Source organism: Dipteris shenzhenensis, chromosome 8 (genome assembly GCF_047967505.1).
Source record: "Dipteris shenzhenensis isolate YYH24624 ecotype China chromosome 8, Dip_SZ_1.0, whole genome shotgun sequence".
Lineage (NCBI taxonomy): Eukaryota > Viridiplantae > Streptophyta > Polypodiopsida > Gleicheniales > Dipteridaceae > Dipteris > Dipteris shenzhenensis.
The window spans coordinates 47190001-47214759 of NC_141603.1; the positions used below are offsets into that span (position 1 = coordinate 47190001).

At 43.2% G+C, this 24759-nt stretch overlaps 1 protein-coding gene across 1 annotated transcript in view; it reads left to right on the top strand.

Moving 5' to 3' along the window:
• Positions 1 to 11660: 11660 nt before the first annotated feature.
• LOC147899600 (uncharacterized) overlaps positions 11661 to 24759 on the top strand; it is a 220419-nt gene continuing 207320 nt past the window's right edge. Inside the window, exon 1 of the mRNA XM_087377757.1 lies at positions 11661 to 12117. Within this exon, the coding sequence (XP_087233883.1) occupies positions 11661 to 12117 (457 nt within the window). The remainder of the gene's footprint in view (positions 12118 to 24759) is intronic.

Genomic DNA, 24759 nt, shown 5'->3' on the forward strand with positions numbered 1-24759 from the left:
TAAGGTAGACTCATAAGTATTTTTAAAAAGTGTAAGGAACATAAAAAAGCATCAAACGTGATAAAAAAGTGCCTAGCATACCCATAGGAGATAAGCACATAGGCTAAAAGTACATAGATGCATATTTTTTAACACCCAACTTACATTATTCACTAATTTCTAAATTAGTTTATGAATTTTTACATATTTCTTTGTTTATAATTCACTAATATTCTTCAATTAGTTTATGATTTGCATATAATTTTATCTTTATTTGTTTTTAGAAATTTTAAAGTTATTTAATAATGAAGATAATATTTATACTAGTAATTAACTTAAGTTATGATCTATTTAATTTATATTTTTTATACATGGATATTTATTTATTCAGATTTATATTTTTCACACTCATATATTCATGGAGGGGTACATGCTTGTGACCTATGGTTCTTCAAGATTATATCTACTTATTTTATATCAATAATGTTATAATTTTAAAATAATTCTATTCATATTTTTTTATATATATGAACTTTATATATATATATATATAATATTATTTATATGTTTTGTATAAATGATATTAAAAATGTTTTTATATAAATATATTTTTTAATATTTACATAAATATATTATATTATATTATTATATTTTAGATTTAAAAAAATTTATATACATATTTCCTATTTCTAATATTATTTTTATAGCTTTGCATGATTATATCATTTTTTCAAAATCAAAAAATGTTCAAAAAGCACTAGCCAAAGCTTTTGGAAGCTATTGAATTGCACAAACTTTTGATTTAGCTTTTTAAGTTTTTTTCAAAATTCAATTCTCTCCTATGCAATAGATTGGGAGAGAATCGACCTTATTGAAAATTTATTTTTTTTCCAAAGAGCAAAAGAGAATTCACCTATTACTGCATTTTGAAAATTTTTCCAATTCGAGCAATAGGTTGAGATGAAGAGAGAACTTAGACAATTGAAGAATGACTGTTCAAGGTTATGCACCATAAACCTAAATATATGCCACACGTTCCTTATAATCCCTACTCCCTCCTCATTCTCTCAATTCTCCTTGTTTTCAAATCCTCCTCCTCCTCCTAGGTAATCCCTCCTCCTCCTTCCCCTCTGTTACCGCCGCTACCCCTCCTCCTCTCCCTCGTTACTTGCCTCTAAAGAGAGAAAGGTAGGAGAGCAACTGACAGACCCCGCAGTTCCATAAGTTGTTTCTAGTGTAGCGACACACAAGAGGATGATATTCCAATCCCAATAGCATCACAGGCAATAGTGGAAAGTAATCATTATGGCTTTTGAAGGACTCACACACCGGTTCCTCTTTCTAAGTTTTGCCAAGAAAGATCAAGGGTAGAATTCAAGCTACCCACTCTTCCATTACATCCACGAGAGATAAAGCTGCACACCCAAAAAAATCCAAGACAAGCATACACCAATAAATGAAGGGTCAGAAGAAGCACCACTCTAGATGGATATTGGAAGCCTAGGGATTCTATGAGGGCAACACCTTTATATGGGTGCCGAAAGCATGCGCCTTTTCAAGTGATAACATGCAACATGCTATGTCACCATACCCATATCCCAGTAGTACGACAAGTTCCTTCTCATTATAAGGCCTACACGATAGAAGACCGCAAGATCTTATACCGGCAAGCCAATAGAACCCAAGAAGAAGGTTGCTTCCAAGGATTTGATGGCCCAACCAAAGTTGGTGGAAGCCTTCAGGCTTTTGGAACTTCGGAGCTTCAGAATAAACTGTTGCACTCTTTCTCACAAGTTTGGAATAGTTTTAGGGATGCTATCCTATCTGTTGTGTCATATTCTACAGCAAATAGGTGTCCTAATAGTGGGTGGGCCTTGTAGGTGTGCAGGTCTAAATAGATGTTGCCCATGTGCAAATCATGTACGAGTTCGTGCTCCAATCATGTACGAGTCTGCACATTTGCAGGAAGGGCCTACCTAGGATGACTTCATATCCAGGCTGCTAGGTGAAGTCCATAACCACAAATCGGACGGGGTATGTGAAGCCAAACACCTTCATGTTAATACCCATGAGAACTCTCGAGGGGTTCAATAGTTCCACCTTTGGCTAGCTTCACTACAAGATGGGTTCACTCGAGGGAAGGTTTCCCCCACGTTTCCCAACATTCTTTGGTGCAGACACTTAAACCTTCTCCCCCATCTAGGATGGCATCAACCTTTTGAATCTCATAGGTTCTGGGGATAGCTGCATTGCTATCATCACCTTTGAAGTATTGGCCTAATTTATTGATTGGAACCTTAGGTAGGTTCCGGTCCTCCTCTTGTGGTTGGTTTTCTTTGGGGTTGGTGGGTTCTTGCGCCACAATTTGCCATTCATCTAGCTTGAGAGGTCTCGCCAATGGGTAGGATTCCCTGCAGCAAGGATGCAATTAGCATCTTGACCAATGTGGAGAGGAAGGCTGCTAACCTGACAATAACACATGGTTCCTTGGAGGCCTCCCTTCCCACCGATAGTAGCTCCTCAAATCCATAGAGGTATTCCTCCTCTCTCAGGTTTTGCAACACTAGGTCCTCTGGTGGAAACATCTATTGCATTAAGTCCGAGACCTCTGAGTTATTAGAGATGGGTGGTTCCTCTTCTTCCACTCTCTCTGGAACCCTAAGTACCGGTCCCCTATGAGTTGTTAAGGTGGTCAGGGTGGATGGTATCCAACCCTTTGTTGACCTCGAGTCTATGCTCAAATTTCTCTTAGCATTCCTGTACCAAGTTGTAAGCATCTATTAAGGGTTGGTTTTCTAAGACTGTGGATAAGCTCCCTTATGAGAAGGTGGGGATGTGAGGCCTTAGCCCCACACTGGTTTGTTTACCTCCATATATGGGGGCATACTATGGTCATCCAAGGAAGGGGCTTGTTCGGATGCAGAGGAGGTGGCAAGGTGGTCGTCTCCTCATCTATTGGATGAGCACTTGATTTGTTCCTTTGCCCACCATAGTGACCTTCTTGGGCTTGGTCTGTGGGGATTGGTGTGCCTTGAGAATTCTACTGCTACTTGACCTTGTTTGATGCTTAGCATATTGATGCTGCTACTATTGAATGGGTGGTCGGAGTTGCTAGCCTCCTTAGGGGACAATCCTTAAATTAAAGCTCCACTCCAAATCCAGTGCACAGGGTGTGGGACCTGTTGTGGACAGGACTACTCGGGGGAGATCCCTATAAGGGAAGTCCTTTAAAAAGTGTAGCCCTTGGCATTTAAAGCATTATACAAGAGAGTTTGTTGTGCCCTTATATGGGCATTCGTTGGCCCTATGTGGACCTTGACATACATAGCATTGGATGGGGGGCCTCCGTGCCAAGGAATTCATGTCTCTTGCCCTTAAGGCCACGACCGTTGTTTGAGATATCAAGACATGCTAATCCTCATGTAAAAGGTATCAACTTATGATGCCACTTCCTTCCTCATAAGAATGATATTTGGGATGGCCGTGATCATGCTCAGGCTCTTCCCAATCAGTAGGCAATTCCTCCACCAATACTTGGTTTACTAGAGTTATATGATGTGGGGGTAGTTGCAGACCTAGTAATGGAGCATGTTGTGTCCTATATTGCCCCTGGATCAGCTAGAGGGTCTCCTTGTGCATTCATCGATTTGGATGGGGCCATCAAGTCTAGTTGGGGCCTTGGTTGGTAGAGCTGGGGAAGAACCTTTGAAAATCAACATTGAGAGGTGTTGTGGTTCCCCATCTAGAGCAGTTTGCACAATATAGTGTTTGCCTTGCTCTGAGGCAGGGGCAATTATTCAAGGGGTGATTGCCCATCTAGAGCAGTTTGCACAATATAGTGCTTGCCTTGCTCTGAGGCAAGCATTCGAGGGGTGGTTCCCCACCATCTAGAGCAGTTCCCACAATATAGTGCTTGCCTTACTTTGAGACAGGGGCAATCATTTGAGGGGTGATTGCCATTGCATACCCCACACCAAACATTGTCTCTTATCAAGAATGGTGCACAATATTGATCATTTCATTCCTCATAGACTTGCAACTCGTTAATGCGAGCATTTTTATTATTATCCTCATCAAGTGACTGTGTAAGTGGGGGTTACTCGGTGCTTCCTTGGAGGTTCCTACCTTCTACTTCTAGCCTAGCTAATTCAGTAGATTAGAGGCTAACTTTCCCATATCTAAACCCTTAGACTCTTTATCCTGCTTCTTGGTAGGCTCTATACTGGAAGACCTTACCGATTGCAATACCTCAAACAGAGTTGTAGTTTTGTCCTTGGTGTCCATATCCATCATGTTGTCACTTATACAGATGGCTACCTTGCTGCAAAGTTTGGAAGAAGTTGGGTTCATAGCCATTTAATGGTCATGCAGCTTTGGGTCCGCCAATCCAATGAGGAAGGGTGGTAACAGTCGCTCGTCACTCTCATCCTCTCATGTGATTTGCATAGTGGAAATTGAGGTGTTTGATCCTAGCAATGTAGTCTGGAAGGGACTCATTCACCTCATACAATTGATTAATCGGGCTCCACTTGTGACCACTGGGAGCAAACCCTATGATTAAGGTTTTTCGCAATGCGCCTCCTAGTTGACTTTCTCCTCGGGGATGAGGGCCCTATACCATTGGCCTACATTGCCATCTAGGCTGAGGCCGAATGCATTAACCATTTCCAAATCTTCGGCAGCACCAAATGCTTTGCATATTTACTCAAATTGCTCCACATGGGAGAGAAGATCTCCTTCCATGAGAAATTTAGTTATTAGCTCGGAGATGGCTATGGGTTGACTCCTAGAGGGATTGGTGTTCCCTGTTGGAAATACAGGTACAACTAGGGGTGGAGCAGGCCCCCTTCCTAGTGTGTCCACTAGGATGCGCATCGCCTCATTCGATAGCACTGTTTGGGAAGCTTAAGGAGGGAGCACTATTGTGGGCCTAATAGGACGTAGAGGCGAGCCTTAGGCCTTGCCCTAGTAGTGGGATCCATTGGTTTGTCTCGGTGCCATCATTGGGGCTATAAAGCCTACTCCTCCGAACATTGGGGTTGTGACTGGGGGAGGAAACTATCGGACTTCCTGAGGGAGCAAGTTACCAGGCATCTGCATGGATGCTCCTTGCATTGGTTGAAAGGCACATAGCCGATGGCTTGTGGCCTAACGATGAATGTTGGGGGCACTTGGAGGGTCAGGGGCTCATAAGGGATTCCCTCTTGGTGGGAAGTCTAGTGAGTTTCCAAGCTTGAGGTTTTGTCTAGCAAAGTCCCTCATTCGGGTCCGTCCTCATCTTCAATGCACTTTGGGTCAGTGTGTCCAGTGAAGACTGTGGTCCCGAGTCCACAAACACGGCCTCAGTCCTTGCCTGTGGTGCAAGAACTGACTCTCTCTGGCCTCCCCTTTTTGTGGGCATACTGGCAAAAAGGTTTCTCCATTTCTACTGAATCCATTCAACCTAACCGTTCAAACATGTTGGATATAGTCCCCCTTCATCTAGAGGCTACAAAAGGAGCAAGAGAATGAGGTAGAGCTATGCTTGTGTAGGGGGCTTCAGAGGCCCTCAAGCCAGTAGGTTGGCTTCGGAGGCCCTCGAGCAAGTTGGTTCTTGCATTTCCTCATTCAAGCTCTCGGTCTCATCTAAACTATCGAGATCACTACGTCGGGGCCCTAACACTAAATGAGAGCTAGGAATTGAATTCCCTATTTCTGGGACAAAAGGTGGGCTGCGTGTAGTTTGAAATGCTATCCTTGGGCTCAAGCTCCTTGGACAAAATTCACTGAGACCTCAAGTACATGTATGAGATCCGTGTGAAGGCACACCCTACCTCAAATTCAATTCTATATTTTCTTTTAGAGAATTTGTTTCTAGAGCCATCCCTTCAGTCAGAGGGTTAGCTATATGCCGCCAGTTTGGAGGGTTAGCCTTATGGCTCTGGTCAGTAGGATAGCAGATGACATGTGTTGGTGAGTTGGGTTGGTATGCTGTCGAGTCAGTCGATAAACATTAAAGCATTGGGCAATGGGATATCTCAAGTTGGCGGGGTGGAAGGATGGCACCAGTTGTAGGGTTAACAACCAACGAGATATCTTGCCTTGGAGGGATTCCAGAATGGCACCGGTTGGAGGGATCATGGTTATGGTTCGTAGTCAATGCCTATCAGGCTAGCATGATACTACCCCTGACCAATCATAATTAAGGTGGTGGGTTAGATGACTGACATGTGTCAGTCAATAAGATAAAGACTAAGGCGACAAGTCAACAGGATAGGAAATGTTTGGGAACAATGTCGTCGACCCTCTTCTGATTGAAATGTTATTTTGTCACTTCAATGGAAAGATATCATGGAATTTGTTAGCATAAGTGTACTCTATGCCTTGTAATTTTCATGGTATGTACCTTGTGCAATGCAATATTCATTCAATTATATGTTATGATGGATGTGTGTACATCAAAGTTAATAAACTGCAATTGGAGAAGTGATGCACTATGACAGTGACTTGGAGAAAGCAATGGACTTATAAAGATGCGAATTGTAGAGCAAAAGGATGTGCACAGCTGTGGTGGAGAGTATGCTACAACTATAAGTTTCTCCTTGATGAAATATTTGAATTTAAGGGCTCACAATCCACAAAACTATATACATTAATTGTGGCTCATAGCATTTGATATGTAATTGCTCAATCTACAATTCAAGTAAAGGGGACACCCAAATCTGTATCAAAGTCTCCAAAGAAGTAGAGATTTAACCTATGACCAAAGCATCACAGCCTCCAAAGGAGTCTATGGCCAAAGCATCACAACCGAGTCCACGCTCGAGTAGAGATTCAATCTACACCCAGAGCATCACAACATCCAAAGGAGTCTATACCCAAAGCATCACAATGGAGTCCATGCTCAGAAATAGATCTTCAATCTACGCCCGAAGCATCACAACCGAGTCCACACTCGAAGAAGGTAGACATTCAAGATACGCTTGGATAAAAATTCTATATCCAAAGGAGGCGTCAATATATACCAAAAGCATCAAAGCCTCCAGAGGAAGAGTCTACTCCCAAAGCAGCACGAAACTGATTCCACATCAAGCATCAAAGTCGAATTCATTGTGAAGCATGTAAATGCCTTTATTCTAAAGTAGCCAAAATTTTATTGGTGAGCAATTTACATATTTTCTTATAATGTTACAAGAGAGTGCTCCATTGCGATGCATGTAGATGGTCTTACTGTAAAGCAGCCCAAACTTTGTAATAAAAACATGAAAGCCATTTGTTGCTTGTTCCCATTGACTAATGATGTTGGTTTTATTAATTATTGTAAATGTGTGAATACATAAGGGGAATTTACTGATGGATACATAAGAGGCATTTACTCATTGAGGCCAAATTCACTAAATGTATAATGATGGAAATACATGCTCAAACACTAGATGCCAAATCTTTCAATCCAATTTATTATATATATTAAATGTCTCACGATAAGAATTTAATAATTATATCGATATTGTCCTTGATCACTCTCTTTCATAGATTTCACTCACTTTATTTAAAATAAGTACACAATCTTGTCCTCAAACGCTTTCTTTCAAATCTTTCATTCACTTTATTCCAAATTAGTATATCCATCTCACCTTTGTTTCCTCATTAGCATTCTCTCATAGGGTCAATGCATACTAAGCACTTCCTCTCTAGCTCCTTCTTCTATCGCACCTCGCACCCTCGTCATTGCAAACTAAGCACTTCCTTCTTCTATCTTGCCTTGAAGTTCTTTACTTCCTATATACTCTTTCTCATCGCTTATGCATACACATGGATCTTTTTGGAGTCATTTCTCAAGTGGAGGTTGTGATAAGTTCTAATGAAGATTGGATTGCTGAGAACCAAGCGAAATGAGAGGTGAGAAAGAGGCAACGAGAACCATTGATATAGGATGAGAAGGATGAATTTGCGGCATGGAAGCGCCTAGAAAAGGAGGAGAGAGAATAACTAAGACAATGCAAAGTAGAAATAACAACTTTGTATTCAACCAAAAGAGCTTGTATCATATTTGAGTGAGATTTCCCATCACAGTACTTGCTATGGACGATATCCACTAGATGAAGCACGAGCGATAAGGAACTGACAAAGAACTTTGAAGAGAGAATGTCCAATTTCTTACTGCTCTTCTATACATATAATTTATATCTCCCATGAAGAGATAGCGAAAGAACAGGGCTCAGTTACTTCCATGATCCATATAGCTAATATTAATGCCTTCGAGTGACTGTACTTGTATTTATTTGAAGGTGTTTGTTAACACCATTACAAAATACTCTTAGATTTAAGCAGTGATTTTGATTAGTGCTTATAATGTACCTCTAATTTTGATGTAATATCATGCTATTCCTTTTTATAGTTTCACTTTCATTCCCAAAAAAATCCTTTTAAATGTACGTAAAATTCAGTGTTTAAATGTTGTTTAGAGGAATTTTGTTTATATATAATTTATTTAATATTTGTGTTCAAAAGTAAGTAAGAATATTGTTTTGGATGTCACACAGTCCAAAATTAATGAAATATGTGTTGACTATGTGTCTCTTGTTGAGCAAAGAATAGAGAGAAGAGGCTCTATAAAGCATGGGTGAGCATGCGTATGCTATGAAAGAGAAAAGAAAGTTTGAAGATGCTCAAACATTTAAGTATTGTGGTAAGCCCGGTCACTTTGAGGGCCCCATCACTCATCTAGAATCGAGAAACTCTACTCAACAATCGAATTTAATCAATGCTCAAGAGATTCACTGCCCTAGTTCCTCACACAACAGAGATAATCTTAGGCAACCCGCATCAAAATACCACATCGCATCTGAGACGTCACACCTTGCACAAGGTTAGAACATAATAACTAATATTGACAAATCAACCTATATCACACAATTGAACACAAAGCAAAAAGGTTTTTGATAAGATCACACCAAAACTACAAACATAAGGCAAAAACATGAATCAGAAAGCAAAGCAAAGGAAAATAAAATAAAAATTTAGAAACATACCAATAGTAACACTAGCTACCACAATCGTATGCATAGGGATCTCATAAAAGGCCTTCGTATTCACATGAGATGGGTAAGTAGTGACGACATGGTCCATAGCCCTTTGCAAAGGGTTGTTAATGATGATCATCTCATTTTGATTAGGCACTCCATTGCATGTGAAATGTTGTGAATGATGACCTCCTATATATACTATCTCAAGCAGGTGAAAGGTGAATTTAATGATAATAGGGTTGCTTAGATCCATAATAGATGGTACAAAAACAAGCCTTTTGTTGTAATCACAAGACATAGGATAAGTAATGATCATAGTGATTGTAGCCCTTGATTTTATACACAATCAAGGATGATGACCTTGTTATTAGACTTTATTATTGTGAGCAATCCACCACCAATCTCATGTGAACACATTCCGCTCTTGGAGAAGAATAGTTGAGCATGGGTGAGAGTAAATTATAACTACTACATCTAGGGTATGGATAGAATCGATAGAGAACAAATTCATGGATCCTCCACCTTTGTGGGGAGTGAAAACCATCCAAGAGGAGGACTGAAAATTCTTGGAGAGAACTAGAAATCCTTTAGCAAAAGGGACTAGAATTCCCTTGAGGAACTTGAAATCCTTTTTAGTATAGAGAGACAAAGAAATAAGAATAGAAAGGGGGTTGCTTTTTGTGAGGAACCAGGGTATGATTAGAGTTTTGGAAGGTTGCAAGGATCAGAATTTCATTGGAAACCCGAGTTTAGTGTGAGATGAATGGGAAGAATTCCAAATTTGGCAAAAGAAAATAATTTTGAGGTCAATAGAATGTGCACTTTTCTTGCAACTATAGTTATAAATTGTGATGAAAACCTCGAATTTATGAAATTATATCTCCAATTTTATGAGCTTGAAAGTTTTTGAAAATTTCCAACATTGTTCTTAGAACATATTTTTCTTAACAAATTACAAAATTTTATGGGGGTTTTTAATGAGAATTAAATTTGGAACTATAGTATAACTAAGATGCCTATAATTTTGCTGATGCTTTAAGATTGAGAAAATAAATTTATTGGAGGTTTTCTAAAGAAGAATGATAAGTTTTATAACATCGGTTTAGGGAGTGGTATGATTTTTTTCCCCAAAATAGATAGTTCAATGAAGAACCTTGGCCTTCATGGGACACTTCTTCACACAAACACACTCTTCTTCTCTTGCAAATATAATTCTAAATTGTGCGAAAACCTCCAAATTTACGAAACTCTATCTCCAATGTTTTTTTTTCTTCAAAAGAAAAAGAAGCAAAGTAGTAGTCGACTTATATTAAAGGGAGGTCATCCTCTGAAACGACCTAAATAGACTAGGGCATGGGCACCCGTGGCCTATGCCAAAATGCAAACATACTCATCATGACCAAGGGTAAAGAGTGGTTACATCACGTTAAACAAGTTAACTATATCCAGCAAAATCTTCTCAATCAAGGAATCTCTAGTAGCTAATAACTTCCCTAAATCCAGCAGAGTAGATTTCACCAAACCAAGGATTGTAACATTCCCGAACCCAAATGCCACATGGGCATGAAAAACCATGCTATTCTTGACTATCCAAATTGCCATTAGCACTACTGCACGAAGGTAAAGCCAACATCTTACCAAGGTAGAAGGCAACCCGCTCGTGTCAACTAACATTGCCAATTTCCAGTTCGACTTGATAGAAAAGTGAGCCATGAGTCCAACTTTTCTAGTAGGAGCTTCAAGGTTTAGGAGCCTGGATTTTGCATCTTTGCTTGCAATTTCTCTTCCCCATACCAAAAAGTAAAAATCATTCCCTTAATGTATATTGTCTATGTTTTGTTGGGCATCTCTTTTGCACATTTGCAATATATGAGATCCAACACACATGTGTAACCTTGAATTAGTACTCAGGCAAAATGGGAACGTGTATTTTTGTGTTTATTGCCCATATTCCCTCCCTAATTGCTCCTCGACTCTTTTCTATTAATTAAGCCCTGTATCTTCACTCTCATTCTTAATTAACCTATGCAATTCACAATTAACCTATTAATTGCTCTGTTGCAGTGGAATCCACCTTGTGTCACTCCCTTCTCCCTCCCCTCCATGCACTTAGCCCTCTCCTCCCTCCCTCTCCCTCCCCTCCATCTCCCTTGCGCTCAACCCTCCCTCTTCCTCCCTCTCCTCTGCGCTCAGCCCTCCCTCTCCCTCCACTTAGCCCTGCCTTGTTCTTCATCTTGCTTCACTGCTGCCCATTGCAGTGGTTGGGAGGCTTTCACACCCCCCTTCTCCTCTCCTTCAACCTGCAACCTACCTGCACTTTATATAGCAGGCTGCAGAAGCTTCTCCAAGAAGCTGGCCGAATGGCTCGGGGGGCTTCTAGGGTCATTTGCCATTGCCGTAGGTTAATCAAGAATCATGTCATGCCACTATCGTAAGGTAAATGAGCATGTGGACTTAGCAACGAATTAAGGCCATAGCAACGAATTAAGAGATTGCCCCAAATGCTAGCTGAAAAGTTTAAAAAGGGGTTTGGGAGAGGGGCGGCGGGATTTTTTGTTATTTGTTATTTTTTCAAAAAGGACAGTTAAGCAACGAACCTTGGCCTTCACGCGGCATTTCTTCAAACACAAAAAACACACTGTCTCTGAGTTCTCCTTCCTCGTCCAACATCGCGCCATGGTTGCTTCTGTTGATCCCCCCTCCGCTCCCCCCCCTTCTCCCCCTCTCGAACCTTCCCATCCTCCCACCTTGCTCTCCTCCGTCTTGGAGAATCTCGACCCCAAGGCTTTGTGCCTCCTCGATCGCTTGGTCCATGACCTCTCTGACGCCTCCGACACCTCTCGCGACCTCAACGCCCAAATGGGCGACTTGACGGCCCAACTGCAGCAGGAACGACAAACCGCTCAAGCCTTGAAAGCTGAGAATCTCAAGCTTACCGAGGAGAATGGCCGTCTAATTGAGCAACTAGGAAAGGAGCGGCAAGGCGAGCAGAAGAGTCAGAAAAGCAGCATCGACGAGGAAGAAAAGCTGCAGCAATGGAGGGCACAGAGCCTGCATCAACTACAAGAGCTAGAACGCATGAATCAGGCATTGCGGGCTGCTCTCAGCCGTCAAGCTTGCTGTGCAACAGCAGGTATTCAAGGCCTCCGGTTCTATTTCCGCTTACTTTTATTATTCATCAATACTTCTCACAAATCGAAAACGTTGAGAAGCTATTTGGATTGTCTCAATTTCTACAGCGTCATCCACTTCGATGGGCTATACACTAATACTATACTCGAAACCGATTAAACGAATGAGGCAAATTTTCTCGAATCACTGCAAGATGGGGCACTTTCTTTTTCTTTCCTAAGGTTATGTCCGGAAAAATGCCTCTGTACCTAGTTAAAATTTAGTACATCACTCATCTAGCCGGTGATTCAACCATGCCTCGACATGACACGTAGCTAGCAGAAGCTAACCTCCATTCAACTATAACAGGCTTTTGATTTGATCCCATGTGCAATTCCTTGATTAGCCTGCACCTTTTTTTTTTTTTTTTTTTGGGCAAAAAGAGACTTCTATCAAGTATTAAAGAAAACCGTTAGAGCAAGCTCCATACGGGATACACCATGCAATGCATGAAAAGCTCAAGAGCCAAAAAGAAAGGATTGTGGCTGATAGTGCCATCTCAATCCAGTAGAACCCTCCAAGAAAAAGGGAGAACCCCTCTAAGCTTGAAGAAAAATAGTCCTCCTAGAAGAGGCTGCCCGTGAAGGGCCCTGCATGTTAGCCCAAGTGGTTATCAATGTGTGAACCGTGTCAGTCCAAATACCCGTGAACACCTGTGATGGGTGTATCTGTGTGCCATCCAATGCCTCTGTACATCTGGCTCTCCAAATGTGCCAAGAGGAATTGCTAGCCAAAATCTCCCAAGAGGTGTCCACTGAAGCATGGGAAGCTCTGAAGGGAGTAAGTGGTACATCCCGAAGAGAGCAGGGCTCTATCACCTGCCGGCGGACCAAGAGTGCCCAAGAAGAAGGCTCACCCTCATAAAACACCTGGGGCCCAGTAAGGGATAACCATGTGATCGAGCCTCAAGTCATGAAGAAAGGGGAAGTATGAAAAATGCTGAGTATCCGAGCAATCCCTTTCCAAACTGTCCTCACCTGATTGCAGTCCCAAAGGCAATGTCGCATTGACTCCTTTGCAGAATGACAGCGAGGGCAAGTGGGATCAGTCCCAAATCGTGATCTCCACTGGTTCATTGCAATCCCTCCATGAATAGAAAGCCAAATGAAAAGAGTGATCTTTCTATTTCTGAGAGATTTCCAGAGCCTCCTCCAGAAATTCCTACGCAAATCTGCGGTGATGAAGAAGCTATCCCAGTGGGGGGCTTTGGAGGGAATCCAACCCCTAATGCTCAGCTGCAATCTCCTGGCATTACCAACCGTGAAACGAAAGAAGGGAATCCCCCTCTCTCGGTGCCCATGATAGAAGAGTGACTAGTCAAATATGCCATATCTCTTTTGGACAATATCAGCAAAAGAAAACTTGTTACTGAAAAATAGTATGTTGGGAGCTCACTCCATTGACCTAGTACTATTTCTTAGATGGGGGGAATCCAACCCGGGGCTCTTTGCAGGTGCTTGCTTTGAATGCAAGCAATTTGGGCACATGGCTTCACAATGCCCTTCCCGAGCTCCACGGATGCCAATGCAAGCTCAAATGGTTCAGCCTTTGAATAAGAATGCAAATGCCTCTTCTGTGGTAAAAAACAAAGGGGTCAAACAGTTTTTCTCTGTTCAAGACAAAGGCAAAGCCGGTTGTCTCAAATGGTAATGCTTCTTTTCCTGTGCCTTTGTCCTTTCCACCTCGGGGGAAGGGGGGGAAAATTTTGACTGATGGATGGCAAACTCCTCGCAAAGTGATCTCCCCCAGGCGACCTTTGCCTTCTCGGACTTGGAGTGGTGCATCCTCTCATGGGAAAACACCTGCTGAAAACTCTGGTGTTGGCTTGACTTGGGCTGCTATGACTGCAAATCGGACCTTGTTTCCTGAAGAAGAAATTGCTGCACTTTTGTCCTCTCCTTCGGCTAATGCTTCATCCCAGGGAAGAGGCTTGGACATTAAGGTGGAAATGTAGACGTAGACAACCCGTTAGTTGTTGTACATACTTGTGCCATAACTGTAAATATGCTTGATCATCTAAAGTGTGTTACTCTCAATGTACAGGGAATGTGCGATGGTCGCAAATGGAAACTGGTCTGGATGTATATTAGGCAATTGCAGCCTGATATAGTTGCTTTGCAAGAGCATAATCAGCATATGTATGCTGGTCAGATCGGCCATTTTGTTGGTTATGATATCTTCTATGCTAAAGAGCACTCCTTTTCTGGTGTGGCTTTTTCGGTAAAGCATGACCTTCAACCTGTTGTGGCTCTCAATGATCGCCATGGTAGATGGATTATTGTTCAATGCCTTGTTCAAAGGGAAATTTGCATCGGTTTATGTGCCCCAATCTTCTCGTGATAGAGCTTTGATGTGTGCTGCCATGCATACTTATCCATGGCGACAACATGCCTTCATTTGTGGTGACTTTAATAATGCCCCTCAATCGGGTGACAACACCTCAAGCCACACTCATATGTTGGCTTCTGAAACACATGCATGGTCTGATTTTTTGCTTCAGTTGCGTTTGGTTGATCTCTGGAAAGAATTACAGCCCATGCTTCCAGGCTATACCTTTCAGCATAATGCTCAATCTTCTTATCGGGCACACTTGGACAGATGGTATCAGGTTGATCCACGGCATTGTGATGCCTTTACTTGTCAAATTTGGGTTGATCATGCTTTCACACATTCGGATCATTCTCCTCTTTGGTTGAGGCTTTCCTTACATGAATTTCCCACTGACAGATTGCCTTGCCGAAGGCTTTTGCTAATTAATAGTAGTTATCTGGAGCATGCTGACTTTAAAGCCTTGGTCCCTGATGCTATTCAACCTCTCTCTCGTCAGAAACACATTGGTTTGGATTATGCCTGGCAGGCTTTTGTTGCTCGGGTGCAAGCAGTTATTCAAGATTATGGCAAATTCTCTTTTTCGGAATAAGGCTGCTCTTCCAAGCAATTCTTTTAGAGTTTACACTACAAAAGACAGGCTGCCGATATCTGTCAGATCCGGATGCCTGATGGTTCTTGGTCACCATCTCGTTTAGAGCTTGCTGATTTATGTGTGCAGCACTTCTCCACTCATTTTGGGCATGTGGATACTTGTTCTCCTCGGGTCGTGTATGCACATCAGCTTCTTTTGCAGCATATTCATCCAATTTTGTCTAATGCTTAAGCTTTGGAACTTGAACATCCCTTCACTGAAAGGGAATTGTCTGATGCACTGAGATCCAGTGGCAGATGGAAATCTCCAGGATGGGATGGTCTCACTGTTGAATTCTTTCTTGCATTCTGGGATCTTCTTAAATTCACCTTGCTGCAAATGGTAAATACAGCATAACAAAATCAGCAGATGCCTGTGTCATGGAAAAAGGGTCTTCTCAAGCTGATTCCAAAGAAGCAGCTATGTGATTCACTTGGTGATTGGAGGCCAATCACGCTCATGTTAGTCATTTACAAGATCATTGCCAAAATGGTGGTTGATCGGATTAAAGGTTACTTGCATGATGGGTTGCATCCCTCCCAATATGGCTTTGTTCCACGTCGCCATATCACAGATAACATTGCCAATGCTTATATTGGGATTGAATATGCCAAATACACGCAGCAGGATGTTCTACTCTTGCAGGGAGATATTGCAAAAGCCTTTGACACAGTTCAATGGGATTTCATCTTGCAAACTATGCGAGCTTTGGGGTTTGGACAAAAAATGCAGCAGGTCATTTATTGGCTTTACAGTGATAGCAATGCGGCTTGCATTCTTTCTAAGGATATCTTTGATGAGTGGACTCTTCGTTGTTCGGTCCGCCAGGGATGCCCTCTCAGTGCTTTACTGTATGCCATTGCTACTCATGCTATGCTGCAATATATTGATCATCTTGTGGCTACAGGATCACTTCATGGCTTGGAATTTTGGATGCTAATCGCAGCATGGTTGCTCAAGCTTATGCTGATGATTCTTTCTTTACCCCGAGGAATACGCCCCATGATCTTGGTGCCTTGATGCAAGCCCTCTCTTTTTATGGTTTGGCAGCTCGTCTTCATGTTAATTTTCAGAAGTCTAAGTTGCTCCCTTTGCATTCCAAAGGCTGGCATAGTCTATTATGGCCCGGGGATATCATTCCACCCACTCAGTTTGTTCGTCATCTTGGTTACCCTTTGGGGTGGGAACTCACTCGGTGACAACAAACTGATTGGGTTTTGGCTAAGCTTCGGAAAAAGCTTGAGTATTGGGAACTGGCAACCTGGCCTTTGCACGTTCGTCTTCGAATAGTGCAGTCCATCCTTGTGGCATATATTCAAATTTACTTGCCATTGATCATGTTCACTAAGACACATCTTACATCTTTCATGTCTGTCTTTATGGAAATATTCTGGCGATCCAAACATGGCATAAAAAGTCTGAGGCTGCTTTCGATGCATCACATTTGTTCTCCCAAGATGCATGGTGGATTGAAGATCACGGATATTCATGTGCATATTCTTGCCCACAGGGGGAAAATGTTGCCGTAGTTTCTGCAAGGTGATCAGCCTTGGGCTCTTATGATTAGGGATCTGGTCACTCATATGAGGATTTCTGCGTTTGGTCATTGATCAATGGGATTTCTTTTTTGGCTGCACTAATGGCACTTTGCCTAGCTGCCCTTTTGTCTCCCGCTTGCTTCTTGACTGGAAGCATGTTCTTTCTCATCTAGAATGGAATGGACGACAATCTTTGCTTGGGAATTCTTTGAGAGCTAAAAGCATTCATTGGTTGAAAGTCTTTCAGCCTCCCTTGGCTTTACAGGAACCTTGACGTTCCTACTTTGTCTCGTTTAAAGGCATCACCTCGGTTGCTGATGTTATAGATGGTGCTGCTACTGTGCTCCCCTTTTCTCTAGCAGCCACTACATATGGATTGGGCTCTCATTATTGTTCTTTGTGGCGACAAATTACTTCTATGCTTTCGCCTTTTGCTCCGATTCCTCCTTTGGAACTCCAGGACCGCCGGCTGGAAGATTGGACTTTCTTCTCCAGGGTCCTCTTCTCGTCCTTTGCGGCCATCTCAGATTACTATACCTGCATTGTATAAAATCCTTTTGCCTCAACCTTGGGTTTCAAAGAGGTGTGATTCTGTTTGGCGAATGCATCACCCAGCCAAATGGTGGAGGAAAAGATTACAGCACCTTTGGGCCTATAAAGTACCGCTTCGGCAACAGGTTTTCTTTTGGCGAGTTCTTTTGGGAGTGTTTCCATCTGGACAGCTATTAGCTCATCGACACATTGCTCTTGCACTTTGCCACAAATGTTCTGCTTCTTCGGAGACTGTGCCTCACTTGTTTTGGCATTGTTCGTGCTCTCGTGAGTTTTTTTATCTGCTTTGACAACGCCTACTAGTGAGATTCCCATCTATTCTGTTTGGGAAGTTCTTCTGGCTATTTGGGTTTCATCCATCCAGACTGGAGTTTCATCTTTTCTTCGTTTGGGTTCACTACTGTGCACTATGGAATTTATGGACATATAGGAATTGTAAAGTCTTTGGTGATCCTGCTTTCTCTTTGTTTGTTTTTAGGCGTTCTCTGCAGCAATCTTTCTTTGATTGCTTGCAGACCCGCTACATAGATCATGAGGTCTTTTTGGCATATACAGAGGAGAGTGCTCCAGCAAAACCTGACGGTGCTCCTCATCAGCCTTGATGATCTAAAAAAAGACCCTCGCTGCATAATGAACTTTTTTGACATAAGAACTATTCAGCAACTAAGCAATCCCCAATTTATGGGGCAATCTAATAGCTCATAGGCCAGCCAAAAGGCCAGCCATCTCAGCCAACCAAGTGGCCAGAAAGACCAGCTGGTCTGGCTGACCAGAACTGGCCGACCAGCTGGCAGACCTACCGACCAGCTGGCCGACCTACCGACCAGCTAGGTCTGGCCTATAAAAGGCTTCTGCCCCCACACTTCCTTTGACAGGACAGGACCTGCAGCTACTCCTCATCTCCTCCATCTTTTGCTGCAGGCCCACCTGCTCCATCTACCTCTCCTCTTTAGATCTGCCTTCACTGCTGCCTCCACTTCTGCCTCCTCTGCTGCCTCCTCTTCTGCCTCTCCTTCCTGCCTCCTGGCTGCTCCATCCTCTCCTCCAGATCTGTCCCAACTTCTGCTGCTCTACTCAAATCTGCTTCAGCTCTGTCCCTTCTGCTCCAGATCTGTCCCATCCTGCTCCAGATCTGTCCCCTTCAGCTCCTTCTGCTCCAGATCAGCTCCTTCTGCTCCAGATCTGTTCCATCCTACTCCAGATCTGTCCCCTTCTGCTCCTCTGCTCCAGATCAGCTCCTTCTGCCCCAGATCAGCTCCTTTTCTTCATCATGTTGCTATTCGAGATAGCCTGAAGGTTCCTTCCTCAGAGCATGCTGGTTTTCAGCCATTTCCTAGGGCAGCTCCAGCCCTTCATCATCCTCGTCATCATTGAGCTACACGGAGGACCGCGTTACGCTCCCTACGCTGCTATCTTTTCTACTGTCTCTCTACATGGAATCATCTTTCTGATTCACCTCAGCCACGGTCCTTCAGACACGACGGCTTGAGGTTCTTGTATTCAGTTTTTCATATTACCGACAGGCACTATGTTTTCTGAGTTCCGTTCTTCAGTTGTGTCTGAGTATTGTCTACTTTTTGATCACTCCACTGCAAACCCTACAGTTTCTCTATATGGTATCAGAGCCATGGTGATCTAAAGACCCCAGATCTTTGGTGATCTAAAGATTCTGCTTCTTCATGGAGACCATAAGTACGGGGAGCATCACTCCTATGAACATATCTTTTTCCTCTTCATTCCGCTGCGCACTAAGGGAGAGAACTCCATCTTCTACTCCCATCCCTACCTCCCTTTTAGAACACCATCTTCTACTCCCATCCTTCCTCCCTTTCAAAACACCAGCCAACCAAGTGGCCAGAAAGACCAGCTGGTCTGGCCGACCAGAACTGGCCGACCAGCTGGCAGACCTACCGACCAGCTGGCCGACCTACCGACCAGCTAGGTCTGGCCTATAAAAGGCTTCTGCCCCCACACTTCCTTTGACAGGACAGGACCTGCAGCTGCTCCTCATCTCCTCCATCTTTTGCTGCAGGCCCGCCTGCTCCATCTACCTCTCCTCTTCAGATCTGCCTTCACTGCTGCCTCCACTTCTGCCTCCTCTGCTGCCTCCTCTTCTGCCTCTCCTTCTTGCCTCCTGGCTGCTCCATCCTCTCCTTCAGATCTGTCCCAACTTCTGCTGCTCTACTCAGATCTGTCCCTTCTGCTCCAGATCTGTCCCTTCTGCTCCAGATCTGTCCCATCCTGCTCCAGATCTGTCCCCTTCTGCTCCTCTACTCCAGATCAGCTCCTTCTGCTCCAGATCTGTTCCATCCTACTCCAGATCTGTCCCCTTCTGCTCCTCTGCTCCAGATCAGCTCCTTCTGCCCCAGATCAGCTCCTTTTCTTCATCATGTTGCTATTCGAGATAGCCTGAAGGTTCCTTCCTCAGAGCATGCTGGTTTTCAGCCATTTCCTAGGGCAGCTCCAGCCCTTCATCATCCTCGTCATCATTGAGCTACACGGAGGACCGCGTTACGCTCCCTACGCTGCTATCTTTTCTACTGTCTCTCTACATGGAATCATCTTTCTGATTCACCTCAGCCACGGTCCTTCAGACACGACGGCTTGAGGTTCTTGTATTCAGTTTTTCATATTACCGACAGGCACTATGTTTTCTGAGTTCCGTTCTTCAGTTGTGTCTGAGTATTGTGTCTACTTTTTGATCACTCCACTGCAAACCCTACAGTTTCTCTATAAGAACCACCCAGGGTTCGAGTCAACCAATTCCCAACATCTGTTGCAGTAGGCATCCGTCCTGGGAAGAAAATTATAATGGCATGCTTTGCATACTCCTTAACTAGATCAAATATATAATCCACTTCCACCATATTGCCAGTGGTGGGAAGTGGATCTTTCCAACCTTTGCAGGTGTCTTTAAACCCTTCATGCATAACCTCATAAACAAGCCGAGTCTCAGTAGAGTCATGAAGGGAATCATCTGAATCCATCACCTGTTTTTGTTTCTTGTTGGAAACTGACTTGTCTTTGTGAAAGGTTTTCTCATAGGAATAATCCGCCATTCGAGTTAAGGAAAAGACTTGGAAGCAGCAATGCTTTACAAGGAGGAAAGCACATCAGGTACAAAACTGTATGGATTTTTCCTGGGTGTACGGACAAAATCGTACGGATTTTTGACAGTACAATTTTCCCCTCCCCCCCGAATTTTCTGATAGCAAAATTGTACGGATTTTTCCCAACTGTATGGATAAAACTGTACGGACAAAATTGTACGGATTTTTCCTGGCTGTATGGACAAAATCGTACGGATTTTTGACAGTACGAAAAAAAAATATATGTTTTTGAATTTTTTGGCAGAGTGTACGGACACAAAACGGGTGTCAAACGGAACCTCGAGGGCGTCAAACTGAGGGAGAAACAAGCAGTTGCAGCGTGGGAGCACGAGGGCTAGCACGAGATCTCTCTCTCACACACACCACATACACAAACACACACACACTTTAAAAAAAAAAAAGTGAAATCTTATATTTCTGTGTGGGAAACCTTAAAAGAGGTAAAAACCCACCAGTAAGTACAAGGAAAAAATTTACAAGTAATGCCTCAGAGCAAAATTCATGTCTTTGTGCTGCATTTGAGTTCTCTAAAATCTGCCTCCTTCTTTCCTTTTGAGCCAATCTGAAAGCTAGCTTAACTTGTGATGTATTAACTTTCTTCTTGGCTTGAAGCATTTGTAGTATTCCTCGATAGAACCACTAGAAGACTTCTTTTAAACTATTGGCTTTCTGTTTCCTCCAAAGTGTTGTGTATGTCTAAAGAATGCATTTTGTGCCATGTAGTGTGATTTCCCCATTCCCTATGTGGACCAAATTGCAAGGCATCTGTATTTTTTTGCAAAGAAAGGAAGGTGATTGTAGATTATATGCTGTTTTGATACATAGGCTGTTATGCTCTAGCCGAGATAGCATGACCTCGGAAAGATCGGTGGGCATTTTCTCTTAGATGACCGACTTTTGTAATATTTTATGTGCGTAAATAAAATGGTCAAGGGAAGTAACTGCCAAGGTCCTAGGTGAGGGTGTATTGGCATCGACTAGGTGGTTCTGAGTGCTAAGGCCTAGGTGCACCTAGATGTGTAAAAATGCCAAGGGGCAAATGTTTTAATTGTGCCCCAAGAGAGGGGTAAATGGTGTACCAAGCTAAAGGTCTAAAATGATGACATGTGGCAGGAGGGAACCATCTAGGGAACTGAGGGCTTGTGGATAAGCATGAAGGAAATAAAGTTACGTATCTTTTGTACATGTGATCCATGAGATAGGCTGGGTGGATTTTTGGGATGTCAGCGCCGGTGATTTTGGATTAGCTAGTGAATCAGAGAAAAGCTGGGAGTTGTTAGGAAAAGTACATAACAATTGGTATCAGAGCAGGTGAGCGTTCAGGTGGACGAAGGAATTCATACGAGTTACGTATAAAAGTTATCGCAGGAGCATAGGGGGTTGAACGACGTGTGGTATCATTGAAATAGGCGACATTCTTCGCTTGTGCAAGGCTTTGTTAGCAAACGGGAGTCGAACGTGCATTAAATTGCTTTTGTGCATAATTCACTTGTGATGAACAAGGGACAACTCTGCTACGCGTGACGCCAAAACGGAGAAAATGAGTTAAGGTGTATGCTTGGTGCGGAAATGCTGAGGCTGTGGTGCGGAAATGCTGAGGCTGTGTGGTAGTTTGTCTCCTACGCGTACAAGGGCTCATGAGTAGGACGTGATGGCGACTCCAGGGGCTCGTGACCTCCACGCGACGGGGTAGACTTGAGAGGCACCTGATGGATGATATGAGGTGCTCTGAGAAGCTGTAGGCATCGATCGCAATTGACAAAGGCACAGATTACCTTCACGCAGGCGCACGTCTGATGATATAGAGAGCAGGCTGATTTTGTAAGAGATGGCGAAGGGCGACGCATAGGCAGCTCATGGCTATGTGGTGATTCGACGGAGAATCAGTGTGAAATTAGAGACCGTGTCGTTTGGTCTGGTCTAGCTAACTGCAGATAATTCATATGTTCACCAAACCACAGCCAGTTGGTCCATTAGTGTAACCAGACAGTTATTCATCCAATTACTGTGGAGGAAAAAAAAAAGAGTTTTTTGGCCACCAGTTTCCACTTATCTGCTGTCCGATAATTTCCTGTCAGAAAGACAGAGTTTTGCAGAAACCTAGAGACTTGCAAAGGCTTTGGCAGAAGAAGGAAGTCTCGGTGATTTGCGCTACGTGGAGCATCCAGGGAGCATCTTTTTTTCCCTTCTATACAACTTTTCAGTTGCACTCTATTATTCCTGTACAGCAAAAGGGGAATTCGAAGTGTGATATACTTTTGGGGTTTTGACGTACGGAAAGAAGTTGAAAGAAAGTAAATTTTTTTTTTTTCTATTTTCCCTTTTGAAAGAATGGAGACAGAGGGACAAGATTCTAGGGTAAATCCTGGTAAATCTAGAGCGTGATCTACGCAAGAAATGTTCCATCACACAACACCTACTCTGGTGGGTAGGATTTTTGTATTAGAAGATGCTTTAGAACAGATCATGAACCAGCAGCTTCAAGTGAACGCTGGTCAAAATGAAATTAGAGAGATGGTGCAAGCCTTGTCGGCTAGACCATCCAGAAATGAAAAGGGCAAAGCTCCAGCAGAGCTAGAGCCCAGTATACACTCATCAGAACGTGCGAAGGTCAAGGTACCTAATATTGCCAACTATAGACCGGAAAAGTACGCTAGTCGGATGACCGAGCGCAGTTCTGATGTGATCGAGGTTTGGTTACACAAGTGGGAAGAAGCCTTCGCCATTTGTGAAATCAGATCTGATCTTAAGAAAATCCGCGAGATCACTCACCTGTTTATTGAGGCAGCGGATAGATGGTGGATTAAGCAACAGAAAGATCAAGTTGCCCCTACCACCTGGGAAGGGTTTAAGGCTGAATTTAAGAAACACTTTCTTCCACCTGACGAAGAGTCCCGAGCTTGGGAGGCTTATAGAAACCTTCGCCAGAGGAATTTGTCGGTGGCAGAGTACACTGACAAGTTCAGGGAATGTGTTATGAAGATAACAGACCCTCTCCTTATGTCGGTTCAGTTGAAATACTATATCTACGGACTGAACGACAAGATTAAAATGGAAGTTCGGGCTAAATATGTGACTACATTAGATGAATCTATTGCAGTAGCCCTGAATTATGAGGATGCCAGAGGCAGACCTAGTGGGTTTGTGCAGGCTGGGACTCAGCATGAGTACCCGAGAAAAGGGGGATTTCAGAGGAAATGGACTTCAAAGACAAGTATCTTGCAGCCAAGTGGCCAAACCAGGCAGGTGAAGCCGGTTGAGGGACCAACAAAGACAAGTACCACCGTTGGGGTGAAAAGGAAAGTAACTCCAATGGCAGCCCGGGATTGGTCAAAGTCCTCGTTGACCCCTGAGCAAAAAGAAAAAGCTAGAAAAGAAGGATTGTGCTTCGGCTACCTTCAGCAACATTAGTGGAAAGATTGTCCACTAAACAAAGACCATCGCACGGCCAATATGATAATATCTGAATGCGACGCGGAAATGCAGGAGAGTCCCAATGCGGAACATATGCAGATGCAATTGACGGGACCTTCTCAGAGGTTAGTACCTATGTTGTTAAGTGTGTCTGTTACTAAGTTAGTAAGCGGTGCACCTGATAACATCCTTTCAAAGCCCGCAGCAACGGGATATACGGTTTTCGATGAGCCCGAGTTGATTAAAATGAAAGGGCAAGTAGCCAATCATGATGTCTCAGCGTCAACGCACAATGTAATCAACTCGAAGCTTATTAAGAGGCTCAAGTTAAAAACTAGTCCGTCTGACTATGCTTATACGGTTAGGATGGCGGACGGAAGTTCAACTGAAGTATGGGACCAGAGGGTTACCTAGTTGGAACTTCGAATTCAGGACTATGTTGAGCAGCTGGACTTTGAATTGACCAGGCTTGCTCACGCATATATAGCCCTAGGCATGGCTTGGCATTTTTGGAAAAATCCAGCCATTGATTGGAAAAAGCATATGTACCAGTTCAAGATGAACGGGTTAGAATATGTTTTGCGAGATGAAAAGGATTTACCTCGAGGACCATTGATTTCAGCCATGGAAATTTGGAAGACTCCAAAAGAGTTTCTGTGTCTGTGTATAGCATCGGTAGAGTCGATTGATGATGCGTCGACTAGCACTGAGGCTACCCAACATGGGGAAATGGCCGAGTTGGCTAAAGAAATATCGGAGAAGTTCTCTGATTGTTTTAGGGATGAGTTACCTTATGGGTTACCTCCAGAGCGGAATGTTCAACATAAAATTGAGCTGATCCCGGGGGCAGAACCTATAAATAGACCTCCCTATAGATTAAGCTTTATAGAAGAAGCTGAGGTGCGAAGACAACTGGAAGAATACCTCAAGTTGGGGCAGATTCAAACCAGTTTTTTACCTTTTGCTTCGCCAGTGATATTAAAGAGGAAGAAAGATGATACTTTTCGCCTCTGTATAGATTACAGAGC